The 15388-nt window shown below is 53.3% G+C and overlaps 5 protein-coding genes across 6 annotated transcripts; 3 read left to right on the top strand and 2 right to left on the bottom strand.

Moving 5' to 3' along the window:
• Positions 1–3: 3 nt before the first annotated feature.
• PV09_04568 lies at positions 4–4709 on the bottom strand. Of its 2 annotated transcripts, XM_016357933.1 has the most exons (3): positions 4525–4709; positions 1320–3962; positions 4–1184 (listed from the first exon to the last, which is right to left on the bottom strand). In XM_016357933.1, exons 1-3 carry the CDS (start codon positions 4528–4530, stop codon positions 912–914), a joined length of 2922 nt encoding a protein of 973 aa, XP_016214135.1. In that variant the 5' UTR covers positions 4531–4709; the 3' UTR covers positions 4–911. The 2 variants fall into 2 exon arrangements, with proteins under 2 accessions (XP_016214135.1, XP_016214134.1); XM_016357932.1 differs by lacking the exon at positions 4525–4709 and having other exon boundaries at positions 1320–4411.
• A 2257-nt stretch (positions 4710–6966) lies between these two features.
• On the top strand, positions 6967–7449 carry PV09_04567 (uncharacterized protein). The gene has a single exon (XM_016357931.1). It carries the CDS (start codon positions 7141–7143, stop codon positions 7441–7443), a length of 303 nt encoding a protein of 100 aa, XP_016214133.1. The 5' UTR covers positions 6967–7140; the 3' UTR covers positions 7444–7449.
• Positions 7450–9503: 2054 nt separating this feature from the next.
• Positions 9504–11242, top strand: PV09_04566 (uncharacterized protein; the record flags this gene model as incomplete). The annotated part of the gene is made up of 2 exons (XM_016357930.1): positions 9504–10213; positions 10265–11242. 2 exons carry the CDS (start codon positions 9504–9506, stop codon positions 10866–10868), a joined length of 1314 nt encoding a protein of 437 aa, XP_016214132.1. The 3' UTR covers positions 10869–11242.
• A 1306-nt stretch (positions 11243–12548) lies between these two features.
• PV09_04565 (uncharacterized protein) lies at positions 12549–13925 on the bottom strand. Its single transcript, XM_016357929.1, has 2 exons — positions 13655–13925; positions 12549–13593 (listed from the first exon to the last, which is right to left on the bottom strand). Exons 1-2 carry the CDS (start codon positions 13911–13913, stop codon positions 12824–12826), a joined length of 1029 nt encoding a protein of 342 aa, XP_016214131.1. The 5' UTR covers positions 13914–13925; the 3' UTR covers positions 12549–12823.
• Positions 13926–13956: 31 nt separating this feature from the next.
• On the top strand, positions 13957–15146 carry PV09_04564 (alkylated DNA repair protein AlkB). The gene is made up of 2 exons (XM_016357928.1): positions 13957–14275; positions 14327–15146. Exons 1-2 carry the CDS (start codon positions 13981–13983, stop codon positions 15064–15066), a joined length of 1035 nt encoding a protein of 344 aa, XP_016214130.1. The 5' UTR covers positions 13957–13980; the 3' UTR covers positions 15067–15146.
• The last annotated feature ends 242 nt before the right edge of the window (positions 15147–15388 follow it).

The following is a 15388-nucleotide window of genomic DNA, read 5'->3' as shown; positions in this document are numbered from 1 at the left end:
AAGGGCATATAGTTTCTTTGTTTCTCTAGCTGCAAGTGGGTTGGCCAAATAAAGAGGAAGAAGAAGGAAAAGAAGAAGAAGAAGAAGAAGATGGAGGAATGAGATCTGTCAAAAACATCTTCTCCGGTAACAAAAGTGACAAAAACCGTCGCTATGCATCCCTATCGTCATCCGTGGTGATAAGTAGGTGTGTACGAGTTTTAAGAAGTAATGGTAATAATGTACTAAGCAATTCGTGCCCCTCGAGCTCAACCCGACCGACAAGCAACGACGAAAACATAAGTCGACCGGTAGCACCAACCAGCGGCAGCAATAAAGGAGGCCGTGGCAGGTGACCCGTCGCCGCATTCTCCTCCTTCTCCTTTCTCCTCGGTCCAGAAAGTGAAGGGCCGCCCAGCTGGCCCGCCGCGCCGCATAATCTTTTTGATTTTCCCCTTTCGAAACGCCCCCGAAAACGTTCCCGTCTGGCCGCTCGCTTTCGCCGTCGAACGCACCGCCTCCCCCGCCTCGGAAAAGTGTGAGGCACGCAAAAGGAGGGAAGGGTTAGCCCAAAGATGGAAAGCAGAACAAGAGAGAAAAAAAAAAAGCGGCTTCGTGTGAAAAAAAAATGTACAAAGGTTCGGCTCCGCCGTGTGATGGGCTTTCTTCCCCAAGGACGAAATCTGGAAGGGGGGCGGGGAGCGGCGAAAGATGTGCCGAAAATAAAGAAGGTCGAAACCAAGACGAAGAGACGAGGAGGGAGGAGAGGCGAGGCGAAGGCTTCATCTAGTCCTGGTGAGGCTCAAAAGATAAAAAGCAGAATTCGTCATCTCTTTCCTTCCCACGGGACACGTTCAAGTCGTTCCTCCTTTTCATTTTTCTTTCTCCGGTCGTTAAACGGAGGCGCGCGTACGCTCGAGGTGATTTCTCTCTCACCACCCCGTCGCGCTTCTCTCTGCTTCTCGAGAGTGATTGCCGCTATAGTCGTAGTGCGACGGCTGGCTCGCGTACGCCTGCTGGCCTACGCTGCCATTGTACGAGCCGCTGTTGCCGTTCACGTGTCCGTAATGCGAATACTGGTTCGCCTGCTGCTGATGCTGAGGATCTTGATGGAGGCTGTGGGCGTTGCGTGCGCCATCTATAAGGGATCCGGTGCGTGGCGGGGTGCTATTCGAGGAGAGGGAGCCTTCGGCGCGGGCTTGTTGCTGTTTCCACATGACAAGGTCAGTTTCTTGCTTAAAATCGCCAAGGAACATCCTTTGCTTGTGTATTGCGAGTAGATGAGCCCACAACGCGGTGAAAAATAAACAAAAAAAATTAAAGAGGGTACAAGAACTTACCTCCTGATATCGCTGATACTGCGCGAACTCCTCGGGTTGCTGCCCGCCACCGGCACCCTGCTGTGCAGCCTCGCGCTCTGCTTTCTTCCTCTCCTGCTGCATCTGTTTCTTCTGTGCTGCGCTCTGAGGAATCTGTATCTGCGGATGCATTTGCTGCACTTTGGCAAGGTAGCTGTACATGAAATTGCTGAGCAGGACCTGCGAGTACAGCTCGCGGCGTGGATTCGCCAGCTTGATATGCGCCATCCGATAGATCGCGCGTTCTTCAAGGATGCTGAAACGCGTCCAGTTGTAATCCACGTCCGGCTGTAATTTGCGTTGCGGCGGTTCTGGTGACAGGCCCCGGTGCGAAGCTGACGACTTGGACCGCGAAGAGGAGTCTTTGTCTGACTTCTTCTTCGAGCCACCAAAGAGAGAGGAGAAAAGTCCTGAGTCCTTCTCTTTCTTGCCGTCGGACGACTTCTTTCCCGGAGTCTTGGGCTGCTCGATCTGAACCTGAGCGCGCTCTAGCACCAGACTCTCGCGAGGCTTATTGCCATCGATCTGCGTCTGTAGCACGTCGAGTCTCGTATCATCGTGTTGTGTGCGCTCCGTTGGCTTGGACAGCATCTTCTGCTTGCTCTTTTTTGAGCCGGAATCCTTGTCCTTCTCCTTGTCCTCCCCACCCGTCAGCCAGCTCCAGCTTGACTTGCGTGTCCCGTCGTCCTTCTTGTCCTTGCCCTTCTTTTCTGGTTTCTTGTCCGTCTCATATGTCGGTATTATAGATAATGAATCCGTGCGTGTGTTTTGACTCGGTATTGCAGGTTGTGGTTGCTGATTGCCTGTGGCACCAATCTGGTCAAACGTCGTCTTCTGCTGAGACTGTTGGCCCCGCGCCTGTTGCAGCGACGCAGGTCTGTTAAGTGTGGGTCGCTCAATCCTGTTGTTTGGTTGCTGTGAGTCCATCGAAGACACACGCTCCGGCCGTTGCAGACCAGGAGCAGAATACGGACGTCCATGCTCCTGCGGCGGCGGCGGCGTCTCCACTATGGTTGGTACCTGCATCTGTTGGACTGCTGGAGGCGGCGATCGTGCCGAGGAGCTTCGTGGCGGGAACATATGAGATTCTGGCGATGGCGAGTTCTGCCGTCTGTCTTCCGGCGACGTGGGCCTGACGTCGTATCCGAACTCATCTTGAGACAGCGGGGGCGTCTGCGCTTTGCGACCCGGCCTTGAGAAGTTCTCCACAGCGCGAGGTTTGGGTTGCGTGGGCTCGGTTTGCACACGTTGGAGACTGCTCCCAAACAGTCGGTCATCGAAGCTACCAAAGTCACCGGAGAAGGCAGGCAATTGTGGAGCCTCATCAGCCTTGGGCAATGAAGGAACAGGTGGCTCATCGCCGTGATCACCATCCTGCGAGCCTCGCATGCCTCGTCTGCCTGCTAGGCGGTCACCCTTACGCTGGCTCCCCCTCCTGTACGTGGTCTTAGTCGAGCGCTTGAGGCCCTGACCAAGGGGCTTTGGTGGCAGGATGGGCATGTCTTCCTGCTGCCCCTCAGCTGTATCTGAGGCGGCCTCGAGTGAGGTGCGTTGACCGTCTATACTAAGCCTCCGTACAAGGCTAGACGGGTCCTGCGCCAGATCCTCCAGCTCTTGCAAGCTTGGCAACCCTCCACCGTCCCTATGTAGAGAGGAGCGCTTGCGTTCAAGGCGCTCTGCGCCATCCTGATACCCACTGCCATCCTTAACCTGCCTCGAGAGCATCGACTTCTTTCGTCGCAAGGAACCGTTGCCGTCAGCAGACGAAGGAGACAGTGAGCTCGAGACCCCGCTGCTCATACTTAGCGACGACCGCTTGATTGTTTTGACGCGGTCTTGTATGAAGGATTCAAACGCCTTGGGCGCCAACTCTGGATGCACGCTAGCCGGTACCCAGAACATGCGCGCAGGGTCTTGCTCGTCGGCATCGTGTGCGGGCGCCAGGGCAGGGACGTGGAAGCCTCCGCTGTTGAACGAAGGGAGATCAGGGTCTGCACCAGCATCGACCACGCCCATGGACATACGCCGTATGGCCTGCAGATTACTGAACTCTTGCGCGACGGCGGCTTCCGAGTCGAGGTCGGTCATTGGGAAGTGCTGTGACGCCCCCGACGGCGATCTATTCAGCGACGAAGTCGTTGGAGATGTGCTAGGGCTTGCGGCTGCGTTGCTCATGGCTGCTCCCGCCGTCGCCCGCCCATTTATGGCAGCTCCGGTTCTTGCTCCGCCGGGATAGTCTGCGGTCGGACTCGTTGGCGACAATGGCCCATGATATCCGAACGCCGACCCATTCTTTTCGTGTGAGGGCACCCGATGTGTGCCCGTGGACTGTCCGTTGAACGTCCTGGATGGGCTGTCCGGGCTGTAGGGCGTTATTGTCTCGCCGAGAGGCGAAGGCACGAAGCTTAGCGGGCGACTCGACCTGCCATCTTGGCTCTGTTCGTAGTTGTGCTGCGAGAGTGTGGAGGAAGTGCTGGAGGCGTAGTCATCCTCATCGTTGGCGCCGTACATGGAGCCAATGGCGTCTGTGACGTGATGCGAGTCGTCGGAGATAGAGATCTGGGGGGCATGGCCTCGCTGTCTGCCCTGGTAGAGACGATCGAGGTCTCGCGCCCGTTGTGAGGCCTGAGACGTTAGCATGCAGAGAAAAAGCGTACAAGCATCCACTCTCTCCGACCAGGCCAGACACGAAATCGATACGAGGGGAAAAATGATTGAATATGTATTGTATGTGTTTGTGTGGATGCGTCTCTCGCTGTATGTGTGCGTGTGCTGTAGATACACAGGAGGCTTTTCAAGCTTTGAAGGGTCGATCGCAGTGGTTGTTCTTTGTCGTCGGCGGAAGTGAAGTTGCAATCGTAGGGTGGGTAAGCAAGCAACCGGGAGCATCAATGAGCACCAAGCGATCGGGAAGAGAGGGAAAAGGAAGAATACGAAGGCGAGGCGCGGCGGAGTCGATCTGGCTTTCGGGGGCGGCGCTTGTGGTGGTGGAGGTGGAATTTCTTGGTACAGTAGTGTATGAAGATCAAGGCTATTTTTGGGCGAGCGTCGCGCAAGATCTGTTTAGGGGATCCCTCCAAGCCGAGGAGGCGTGTGTGTACAGGTGGAATGAGAGAGAGCGAGGAGGGCGTGGCCGTCTCGAGAGAGAGAGGAGGATCGAGGAGACGAAGGCGATAACGACACTTACCTGCATTCCGCAGCGACGACGACGGCCGTGACAGCGCGGAGGGCATCGATCAGAAAGTCAAAAAATGGGCGGCCACGAGGGGAGTTAAAGGGGCGTCTCGACGGTGGTGGATTGTGTATCTGTATAGCGCGCGGAGAGCGTGCGTGCGGACGGAGGCGCGGATGCCACAGGTACGGGAACAGCACGACCAGCAAGGAAACTTCATCAAACGCACAAACACGCAGTGCTTGCTCGCTGTGTTCCAAGCGTCAGTGCGTCGCCCTTCGGCGAGCATGAGGCGGCAGCGAGGGCGCGAACCCTACCGCCCCTAACTTTGGTGGGGCGGGGGCCGCCCGTTTAGCGGGTGCCCCTTTCACTGCCCGGTCCCTTCGTCGGCCTGCACCCGCCGTCGGCACTGTCGTGGCCCTCGTCGCTGGCTTCCGGGTGCTGTGCTGTCCTTTACCGGGCTGTGCTGTGATATACCCGGGCCTGCACAGCGCCCGGCACCACTGGGGCCCAGATCCCCGGAGGAAGGGCAAGACCAACCGCCCGAGGGTGCACGCGAGCGTCACGGAGCGCTCGCTAGCTGCTGCAGGCTCAGGCCCCGTCGGCCTGTGGCGTGCTTCGGCGGCGACGCCACGTTCGGACTCTCCAACTTCCAGGCACGGCCTCGTCAACGCCTGATCGATCCGCGAGGGGGAAGGAAACTCGCCTCCTCTCGCACGCCGCTCGTCTCCGTTGCAACCGCGAACCGTTTACAGCGGCGCCAGGAAGTAGAGTCCTGCTCCCCGCCTAGCACCAGCGGACAGCCCCCCTGCGCTTGTCTCTACCGCCCGCTGTCCTTGTGATCCGCCTCGGTCATTCTCAGCCCGTCGTCTGGGTGCTCAGCGCGGTTACCTTTGATTTTGATCAGATTGAACGAAGCCCCCCACCGGAACCGGCAGAAGAAGTGGACCGCTCCCATCGACAAACAAAAGAGCCCAGTCGCGCCAGCACACACAGGACGTAGTGGAAAACAAAGCACCAAAGAATCCCGCCACACTGAGCTTTCCGCGTGGAACATTCTTCAGCCTAGCGAGGTTGATCTCCGACGTCTGGTTCCCACCACTTGTCACGCCGCCGATCGACAGAAACATGTTTAACTCTTTTTTGGTTCCGTTTGTTTGACACCTGCTCTGGCTCGACCCTGCGTTTCTCACGTTTGCCTTGGACGAATGCTCAGCACTGACGTCGTTGGTCCTTTAATCGCAAGGGACTTCCTTGCCGCTCCGCCGCGGGACATTGACGTCGCGCCGTTAGCTTCATTACCGCTCATCTGCGTCGTCAATGCCTTTGACATGACACCCCTTTAGCCCTCCTCTACGCCAGACCCCGAAACGACAGCGCATAGACGGCTCCTCGATTCACTTCTCCTTTCCTTTATGATCTTCGTTGATGTGTAAGAATCTTGATCGATGACGAAGCCCAGACAAAATGACGACCCTGCACCGCTTTGGCGCCCCGCTTGCCATGGACACGCCCGAGTCTGCCACGTTCTTCTGCCGACTTGCCGTCAGGGCAACGTGCAGAAGGCCGTGCTATCTTCGGAGAGCGATCATCGAAGCCCGCTTGTCATGGTGCCACTGGGTGAGACGAAGTAGAAGATGGTCAGAGCACTGCATTGAAATCGACCAGTGCCTTTAGAGTAAGGAATACCGAGAGAAGACGTGGAGAACGTCAAGTGTTGAGCCAGACTCGAGATGCCCGGGTTTGCGTGCTTAAAGGATCCGTGACCATTAATAGCCATCATGCCACCTTAGGACCCGTTGGTCTTTTGGTGCTTTACTAGATGCCAAAGAAGAAGATAACTCACACCTCCCAGAACTAGGCCGGATGGCAGCTCGGGTGAAGCAGTTGGTGGAAGCGATCTTGTCTGCGCGAAACTGTCGAGTCAGAGACATAGCAGCAATGGATGTATTTTATGAGACATCTCAGTTGGAGAGGAGCAACCTCGGGTGGAGATGGTTCTGAACAGTGCCAAGGGGAAACATACGAGCCAACGTCGTACCACATTCAACTCTCCTATCCCCATGATTGCTAATTTTTACGGTAGGAATTGCAAACACAGGCAGCCGGACCTGAGGGCTCTATTTGAGGGTATCGCGCAAAATTTGCATACATGCGCACCCCACAAGCTTTGTTCACTTTTGAATAAGACGATCCATCTACACTCCCGGACTTTGCCTGTCCGTACGAAGATCCCGGGTGTTGTCCACCTTCTTCAAGGGTCCCGGCAGTCCCTTAACCTACTGCTCTTCCTTTACGTCCAACCCCTACAATGGGAGGAGACGTGCTTCGATTTCGCTATGCATCTGCGCATGATGTAATCAGCCTTCTGCTTCCTCCATCTGGGCATCCTTTCGATTCTGCTTGGTCTCGACGTACCTTCTTGGCAACAAGCAGGATGGGGTTGCATGCAACGCGTAAATGTAAAGCGTGCTGGGCTGCATGGGGTTATTGACAACGAACAGCCCCGGTAGGCCACGGCTATCCTGATACAATGCAAATGCGAGCAGCCATGCCAGGCCGAGAAACAGTGTGGTCCATATTCGTTACGGATAGGAAGACGAAGAGGAACAAGCACATCCAGTTGATCCAATGGCGACGTGCAAAATGCTTCGCAATTGCGTCCAGTTCGGGCAACGCAAGCTTCTCATGGTAATTCAATGCGCGCTGCAAGACCAGGTCAGCGTTATCCAGCCTCCATTGCTTTCACTGGAATTAAGCAAGAGCAATGGAGTGTGTTCTCACCGAGTCCCTCCACCATTCGGCTTCAGCCACGACGCTGAACGCCAGGCTTGCATGTACGGTGCTCCGATGTGTGAAGGTGTGCCTGCCTGGTGCCGAGTTCACGGTGCCGCTCGCCGCCTCAGCGACCTCGCCCATCAGCAGAAGAGCTAAACTCAGTGACACGTAGTACGAATGCATTTCTTGCAGATCTAGCCGTGTCCGCCGTTCGAGCATGCCGAACGCGTATAGTGCCGCGCATCCGAGTAGCCATCGTGTCGGACTGTCTCCGAGGACAAGCCGGGCAAGAGAATGCGCGGACACAGCGGCTTCTCTCGCCGCTGCGTAAAGCCCAATTCGCCGAATGGACAGCATCGCAGCGCTTTGAAATCTTCTCTTTGCTTTGGCTCTTTATGCTCAAGGCTTAGACGGACGAGCGTGTCGCAGATGATGCACATTGCACTGGCGGGAGCCGTATTTCGTGATATGATCGAGCCATCGTTAAATGGGCCCACGCGAGTGGACCATGGTCTACGCTTGATGAGTGAGGCCCACCGCCTGAAAGCCTATCCGAACGATATAAATCAAAGAATTACATACAAGTCTCAGGCAAAGACAGCACGTGTAGTACATTACTTGACTAGCAGGCGAAATCGCGAGGAAGGTCTTTTTTGCGGATAGAGCGCTTTGCTAGGGGAGACCGATGATATTGATCAACTTTTTTAACACCTAATTGGAATCACCGCCAAGTGTCTTTCTCTTTACGTCTTGAAGCAAGTTTGCAATTTGGGTATCAAGTTCTTCAAGAGCAGAATATACTTTCCTGACCTAAAGCTAATCTCGATCAGCGCTAGGAACGAAAGGTCCACGAAACCCCAACACTTTTTTTTTTCGCGTCCACTCGCGATCGAGGTTGACCTGTAGACTTCATGACCTCCAAAATCAGATGGGTCTAGGACACAATAGAGGTTCTGCGCCACCAGATGTGACAACCAGCGTTCTCCTTTTCACAACCCCGAACAAGCTGTCGCTACGTTTCTAAGTATGCCAACAAGCTTTGGCCCCTTCATGCTCTTGGAAAGGCAGGGCGCGACGAATCTTCGTCGGTCAGTATGGGGTTACCCGCACGTCTCTCTTCTGCTAGCTTGTCGAAAAATTTGTTCGCACGTCGCCCATCATTATGGTCAATGTAAGTCCTTCAATAGCACGGAAGATTGGACACCTGATTGTACGGGAGCGGAGGGCTTTTGGTGCCGAACCTCTTGTCCCCACTAGGAAAGTTAGCAAGACGATACGGTAGAAAACATCACGTGTGTCAGAACTACCTCTGTGAAAACTTGAGTCTTTGAGTAGCACATTGTTTTAATTATCGTCAACCAACTTGCAAGGGCCGAATTCAAGATACATGATTCTTCATAGGAAGTGGACGAAGGAAGCACGGTGCTTAACCTCGTTTTTCTAGCAGCGTATAATCATGCACGCATGACGTCGCTTGGAAGTGCAAGCACCATTCAGTGGTCTTTCCTAACAGGGCCAGAGCTACTTTCACGTCCTGGAGGCATACCTGAGACCAAAGAAAGTACATCGCGTGACCAAAAATTAAACAGTTTGCGCTCTAGCAGCACAATGCACTGAAAGTGCGTTAGCAACCGGTCAAATACGGTCCAAGCCACGATATGGAATGGTCACGTGAGCCAATTGGGGTAACCTCAGTTAAGTTTAACTGCTCAGCTTGTTCGTGATGAACAAGGTAGATTACGCTGAGGCAATTTTAGCGGATAAACCTGGCCGCTAGTGCTCCTAAACAGTCAACTAGGACTATTGAGATCTTTATTTGGTCTCTGAACCGTCAGTACATCGTTCAGCCCGTATCGGAGGCCCTGCTTATCCTCACGCTACGGTAAAGGACCACGGCTAACTGTTGTTATGCGAGCGCTTTCGACCGCTTACATCGGCTTGCTCCCTCGTCACTTCGGCCAGCTGCGCTCAAAAATCACAATATATTGATCATTACGTTCCGTGACGACCTGTCTGTGCCATCCTGTGCAGGATTTGGTGGAGGCAGTGCCGTCAGCCTTGCGTCTGCACGAATCGTTGCAGCCTTGAGAACCTTTTCTGTTGTAACCGCGTTTGCATCTTGCTCTCTGCGACTCCAATGAGAGTTATTGCCTTTGAAATATTTTTCAATATAAAGGAGACCTGGGATGGCAAAGGTTAGTTTGTTCAGCGCCGTCATGACTTTTCTACTCAATTCCGTCTTACGCTGCTTTGGACCGCGCTCTCAGCCATGTCGGATGCCAGAGCCTCATGCTCCAGTGCGGAAGCCAAACGCTTCAGGAAGTCGAGTTTCGCAAAATATTTGGGATAAGCCATCTTGGTTCACCAAATCCAGGGCAGATTGTTACTCTCCAGACGCCGTCGTTTCAAAGCTCTCGCCGCCTCTGGGGTTGAACAATCCTCCTGCGCTCTTATGTCTGCCGGTCGAGCTTCTCCAGGAAATCCAGAGCTACCTACCGATAAAGTCCAAAGTGGCAATGTCGATAACGTGCAAGTACCTTTTGCACGTTCTTGGATGCTCGTCGTGGATTCATGTTGGTCCAGGCGTCCGCTGGCAAAGCAACTTTTTGTACCATCACACTAGCAGCTGGGACGCTGCGGCCGTTGCCGACATGGGCCGGAAAATATCAGCACGTGTTGAGTTTCTTGAACTGCTTCTACGGGACTGCAACAATCTGTACTATTGCATTAGCTGCAAAATCCTACATACATGCCCGCCTCCACCAACCAAGTTTCGACCGGATGACCAGGACAAACGGTCTTGTTTCCTTGAAGAGGGTGTGGTGGACTGGCTTCCCATGGATGATAAGAACAGATACGTTCTTGTGTCGGTGCATTTCGATCGGGCGCTTCGTACGGACAATTACTTAAAGAAACTAGAGGCAGAGTAAGCCATTTGTTCTCCAAGCAGGTGCTTGACATGCTGAAGTGAGCGCAGGTACACCGTAGAGCATAGGAAGATGGAGCGACTTATAACGCACACAGTGACGTGTGGTGCGCAGCAAGTTAGCGCATACTTGGTCTTCAAGCACGAGCATCGTTTCGCCAGCGAGGACCTGAACGCGGAAGACATTCTCGACTCCGATCTCACGATATGCCCCCACTTGACCACTAGAACGCCGCCGTGGTCAAAGAATGAAAAAAAGCTCTCTACAGAGGATGTTTACCCTCAGCGGTTATGGATGATTACTGGAAACAGTCCCATGCTAACGTACGCGATCAACAAGGCGTTCCCGAAGAGCAAAAGGTGCAGCGATGCGCTGACGAGGCGCAAATTCCGACCTGCGTACGCGAGAGAAGAGATGCAGATGCACATGGAACGCGTGCCTAGTGATTTTTGGCGGTGCAGAAGCTGCCCGACAAAGTTTCGGGTGGAGTACACGGACGGCAAGGGGCTGATCGTAACTGTGTATCACAACATGAGAACGGACAGGGGCCCGAACTACTGGTCTTACTTCGTGAGAGGATCACCGATGAACGATGAGTTCAGCAGCCTAAGTAAAACGTTCCCTGACTTCGACTGTGAGGTTGAACAAGCATGACGGGGCACTTGATTCTTCAAGAGTTGGACGTGTTTCTCCCGTGGCGCATGCCAAGCTAATTCAGCAGCATCTAAAAGGTGCCATTAGACGTTACCGAATGCCTTGTTCAGTTCCTCCTCGAACCTTGCATCATCCCTCATAACTTGCTCCCAGTCCAACTCGCACCTTGGCCCGTCGTCCTCAATCCTTCTTCCCCACTCAATCTCGCCGTTCAATTGGCCTCGCCCCTTGACGTAATCGAAAACTCTATCCAGAACCCCCAAGAACTCCTCGTAGCTGCTGTAGCCCTCCAGATTTTCAAAGAACAGCAGATCCCACCGACGGTTGCTCGCGCAGCCCAGATAAGCATCGTCGCAGATCTTCCACAGGCGGATGACGTCTAGCTCCGCCGTCAAGACAAACTGCTGGGGATGGCCTTCCGCGTGGACGCGCAGTTTCTGGTCGACGTACGCCTTTTCGACCCGGTCACGAATGTACTTTGGCGTCAGTTCAGCGTGCGGCAAGCAAAGAAGCATCAAAAGATCATGACGGGCGGAGCCGTGCGCAGCCGGCGCCTCGACGACCAACTGTGGAAGGGTGACGAAGTATTCGTTGATCTCCTCCGTGGTCACTTTCCAGACGCACCTGTTCGAAGGTATGGTGTAGCCCTCCGACGGCGGGAACAGGGCGGTAAGGATGGGCAGCCAGGCTCTCTTCGCCTTTTTCCTCCACGTGTTGATCGGGTCGTTTCGCATCGCCATCAGGTGAAGCAGCTGCACGATCTCGAGGTTCATGAAGACGGTGCTCGGTTTGCTGTTTGGAAGCTGCAGGTTTAGAAGGTCGGGCGCTTCCGACGCCTCAGCACACTTGCCAGCCCCGTTTTGCAAAACAACGGCCGCACTGTCTGTCCCACAGAGAGCCGAACTGACCGCACTGCGTGGAGACATGCTGTCTATGGCGTGACGAGACATGCTGTCTATGGCGTGACGAGACATGCTGTCTATGGCGTGACGAGACATGTTGTGCGCCGGGTTTCCAGGAATCTCATCCATTCGAGAGGAGACTTTGCTCGTTTCGGAGCCGCAATGCGTAGGATGCGCCGAGTTCGAGTTGGTGTCCTGCGTGGCGTCGGGACACGCATTGTATCCCATTCTCAAAGGAACGCCGAACGTGCTGTAAGGGATCACGTTGAACGGAATGTTCGGATGCATGCCGTGCGCACTGTACGTGGTCATAATGTCGTTGCCAAATTGCATGTGTGGGGATGTAAAGCACATGGAGGTCGGGTGGGTGCCGCTTATCGCGCTGGACCATGTGTTGTGCATGTCATAGGGATCAAAACTACCTGAATCACTTGTAATTATGTCGAGACTTGTATTTCCAAAGTCGCTACGCGAAGCTACGGGTTGTGTGCTGTACGTGACCATACTAGGTATGCTATACGAAGCGTGAGTCTGTACGCCGCTCATGGTATTGCGAAGGGCGCTGTTGACAAGAACAGGAGGCGTGGCCTGTGTGGACAGGATTGGCGTGTCGTAAATGGCACAGGGAAACACGCTGTCTATGTCGTCGGTGATGTCGGTGGAGGTGAGCAGTTTGCTATCAAAGCCTGGAGGGAACGCATGATTCTCGAACGGAAAAAGATCGTCCCAGTTGACGGGAGACATGCTGTTAGAAAAGAAAATGTCCATGTTCTGGCTGCAAGAAACGATGAAAGCTGAAATTGAGGGTCCTTGGTGGAGCAACTGCTCTTTTGCCTTTGGCAAACGTGGAAGGTTCTGCAAGTACGAACTTTGCTAAAGTCGTGATTACCTCTAGCATGCTCTCTATTTTTTTCGCGCTCGATGATAAAATGCAAAGAATTTTGTTGCGCGACCCTACAAGCCGGATTTTCTCGTCAGTATTAACTGTTGTACAATCTACGTTTTTATACAAACTCTTGGCGCAGAATACTGCCCAGCTCCATCACAGAGCTACTACAAAGGCTTCACGCCTTTATGTATAGCAGCGATACCATTGGTCAAATTCTCCCAACCTTCTCCTTTTCCGCCTTCTTTCTCACCCGGTATCAAAAATCCGGCATCCTTAATCAGATCCCTGAACTCTTCCTGGCTCGGGAAGCGCTCGATACTTTCCACAAGATATTGGTAGCTGTCTCGGTCGCCAGCAACAATCTGCCCGATTAATGGGATGGCGGAGAAACTCCACCTCTTGTACACGTAGTCAAATGCAGGGTTCTGGACCTTGCTGAACTCAAGGCAGGCGAACACACCGCCCGGTTTGAGCACGCGGTAGGCTTCACGTAGCGCGTTAGGAATGGACGTGAAATTCCTGATACCGAAAGCGACTGTATAAAGATCAACACTATTGCTCTCGATCATATCCAGCTTTTCGGCGTTGGCCTCAATGAAATTTAATCTGCCGGTGTTCCTGTACTCGCTGTCCCTAGCTCGTTTCATCCCTTCTGCGAGCATGTCGGGATTGATATCGGCCACGGTGACGCGAGAGGTCGTGTCATTGTGTACCTTGGTGCAATGATCGAGGAGGCGGAAAGCGATGTCGCCAGTGCCGCCTGCGATGTCAAGTATGTTGAGACCTTGTGGCTCGCCAGAAGACGAGATGAGGGGGTTTATGCCGGGATTGAGACCACGAACGAAGTCGTCTTTCCAGAGGCGATGGATACCGAGAGACATCAGATCATTCATGGTGTCGTACGATGACGCGACGGAGGAGAAGACGGATGCGACTGGAGTATGGTTAGGCTCAATTTCTCAATTTCATCTCACGCCAATTCTGATTCAACTGACCCTTTCCTTGCTTCAACCCTTCAGCGATGGTCTCGAAACCAAAATGAGTCGTCTTTGGGGCATCGTTGTGAGCTCGTTGCTCTTGCTGAGCCATTCGCATAGAGCATGACAAACATCTGTATGGTTGTTGCCTTGATCTGCCAGCTACGGCAGCAAGCGAGCCTGCTCTCCTAGCTATTCCTCGCATTGATGCCTCCATGTTTTGGTGATGAATAGCGTTGGCCAAAGCCTGCCCAGAAAAAGTTTCCGAGATGCGCATCCAGCGCTGATCGAAGTCCGGGAGGCCGCACCACACTTCCGCAACACAAGAACCAGTCGAATTCGCAATGTCTTCGAGAGAACAAAAATTGGATGCGCATGCGAGGCCACCCGAGGAGCTGAAGAGTTTTTATAAAAAGTATCAGAAATTAAAGGCAAATGCTCTTGCTGAAGACGATGCTCTGATTGACCTTACGCGCATTGACAGCTACAATGCACTGAAGCTATCACGCGATATTAACTATAAAGGCGATGTGTCAGTTACTGAGGATAGTTCGCAATTTCCTCGCTGTCAACTGGTAGAAAATTTCAGAGCTCACTGTAGGGGAACCATTCAGGAATTTGTACATAGGGATATGCCAGGTATGGCTTCACTTGACACGACATTGCTTCCTTACTGAAACAGATTTTTAGGTTTAAAGATCATTCCAAATCTACTGCCGAAATGCACGCAGGTAGACTTGTTAAATGCGCTCGTCCATCGAGATGTCTCAAATCCTGCTCATCAGAGTAATCTCCATCTCCACTATAACGTACAATATCCTGCACAGCATGCGTCCTTTTTCTCTCTCGATCCCTCGCTGGCAGATTGTATCCAGGAGCCCAAAGACCCGTCTGTGCACAAACCACTCAGTACACAGCATATGCTGAACAAAAAGCTACGCTGGATCACCTTGGGGGGGCAGTATGACTGGACGAACAAAGTCTATCCTTCCGAACAGCCACCCCAATTTCCCCCAGACCTTGCTGAATTACTCCGTGTAATGTTCCCACAGATGATACCGCAAGCCGCTATCGTCAACTTCTATTCGCCAGGCGATACGCTCAGTCTTCATCGCGACGTTGCCGAGGAGTGCAGTCGGGGACTCATCAGCCTGAGCATTGGATGCGACGGCATCTTTGTGCTAGGACTGGAGGGCAAAATGGTTGCCATGCGCCTACGGTCAGGGGATGCTGTGTATATGGATGGTGCTTCAAGATATGCCTGGCATGGAGTGCCTCAGATCATCCCAAACACATGTCCTGAGTGGTTGCGTGATTGGCCTGGGGATCAATTCCAGGCCTGGCGAGGCTGGATGGCGAGTAAGAGGGTTAATCTGAATGTGCGACAAATATGGGATCAAAATGAGGACGATCAACGTATTGAGTTATGATCATGTATCGAAATCCGCTACAGGCATACAGAACCTTCCATTGTGCCATGAGTAAATCGCAGAGAAACAGTATCATGGTGAACACAACCAGGGGTGAGGCATTGCTGATGTAGTATTACCAAGTGCCCTTTTTCAAGCAGCATACGTCAGAACTCTCGTATAGAGAGGAAGGATTCGAGCAAGCTTTGTGCGTCATCCATCCACACGAAATTCGTGTGAGGAAACAGTCATCTAGCATGCAGTGTCAAAGACTGGACCGCGTGTTGAGGCACGTAGCCAACGTGGCATGTCGCGCTAAGCCAATTTTGGACTAGCAAACGCT

This window comes from Verruconis gallopava, assembly GCF_000836295.1.
Source record: "Verruconis gallopava strain CBS 43764 unplaced genomic scaffold supercont1.13, whole genome shotgun sequence".
Lineage (NCBI taxonomy): Eukaryota > Fungi > Ascomycota > Dothideomycetes > Venturiales > Sympoventuriaceae > Verruconis > Verruconis gallopava.
Note: the sequence above shows the minus strand (reverse complement) of the source record. Positions and strands in the feature narration are given on the sequence as shown.

Coding starts and splice junctions, on each gene's coding strand:
- PV09_04568 (XM_016357932.1), bottom strand. CDS start 4,226: ATGCTCCCGGTTGCTTGCTTACCCACCCTACGATTGCAACTTCACTTC. Junction 1,185..1,319: donor AGTATCAGCGATATCAGGAG/GTAAGTTCTTGT, acceptor ATGTGGAAACAG/CAACAAGCCCGCGCCGAAGG.
- PV09_04567 (XM_016357931.1), top strand. CDS start 7,141: ATGGCGACGTGCAAAATGCTTCGCAATTGCGTCCAGTTCGGGCAACGC.
- PV09_04565 (XM_016357929.1), bottom strand. CDS start 13,913: ATGCGCATCTCGGAAACTTTTTCTGGGCAGGCTTTGGCCAACGCTATT. Junction 13,594..13,654: donor AGGGTTGAAGCAAGGAAAGG/GTCAGTTGAATC, acceptor ACCATACTCCAG/TCGCATCCGTCTTCTCCTCC.
- PV09_04564 (XM_016357928.1), top strand. CDS start 13,981: ATGTCTTCGAGAGAACAAAAATTGGATGCGCATGCGAGGCCACCCGAG. Junction 14,276..14,326: donor TGTACATAGGGATATGCCAG/GTATGGCTTCAC, acceptor ACAGATTTTTAG/GTTTAAAGATCATTCCAAAT.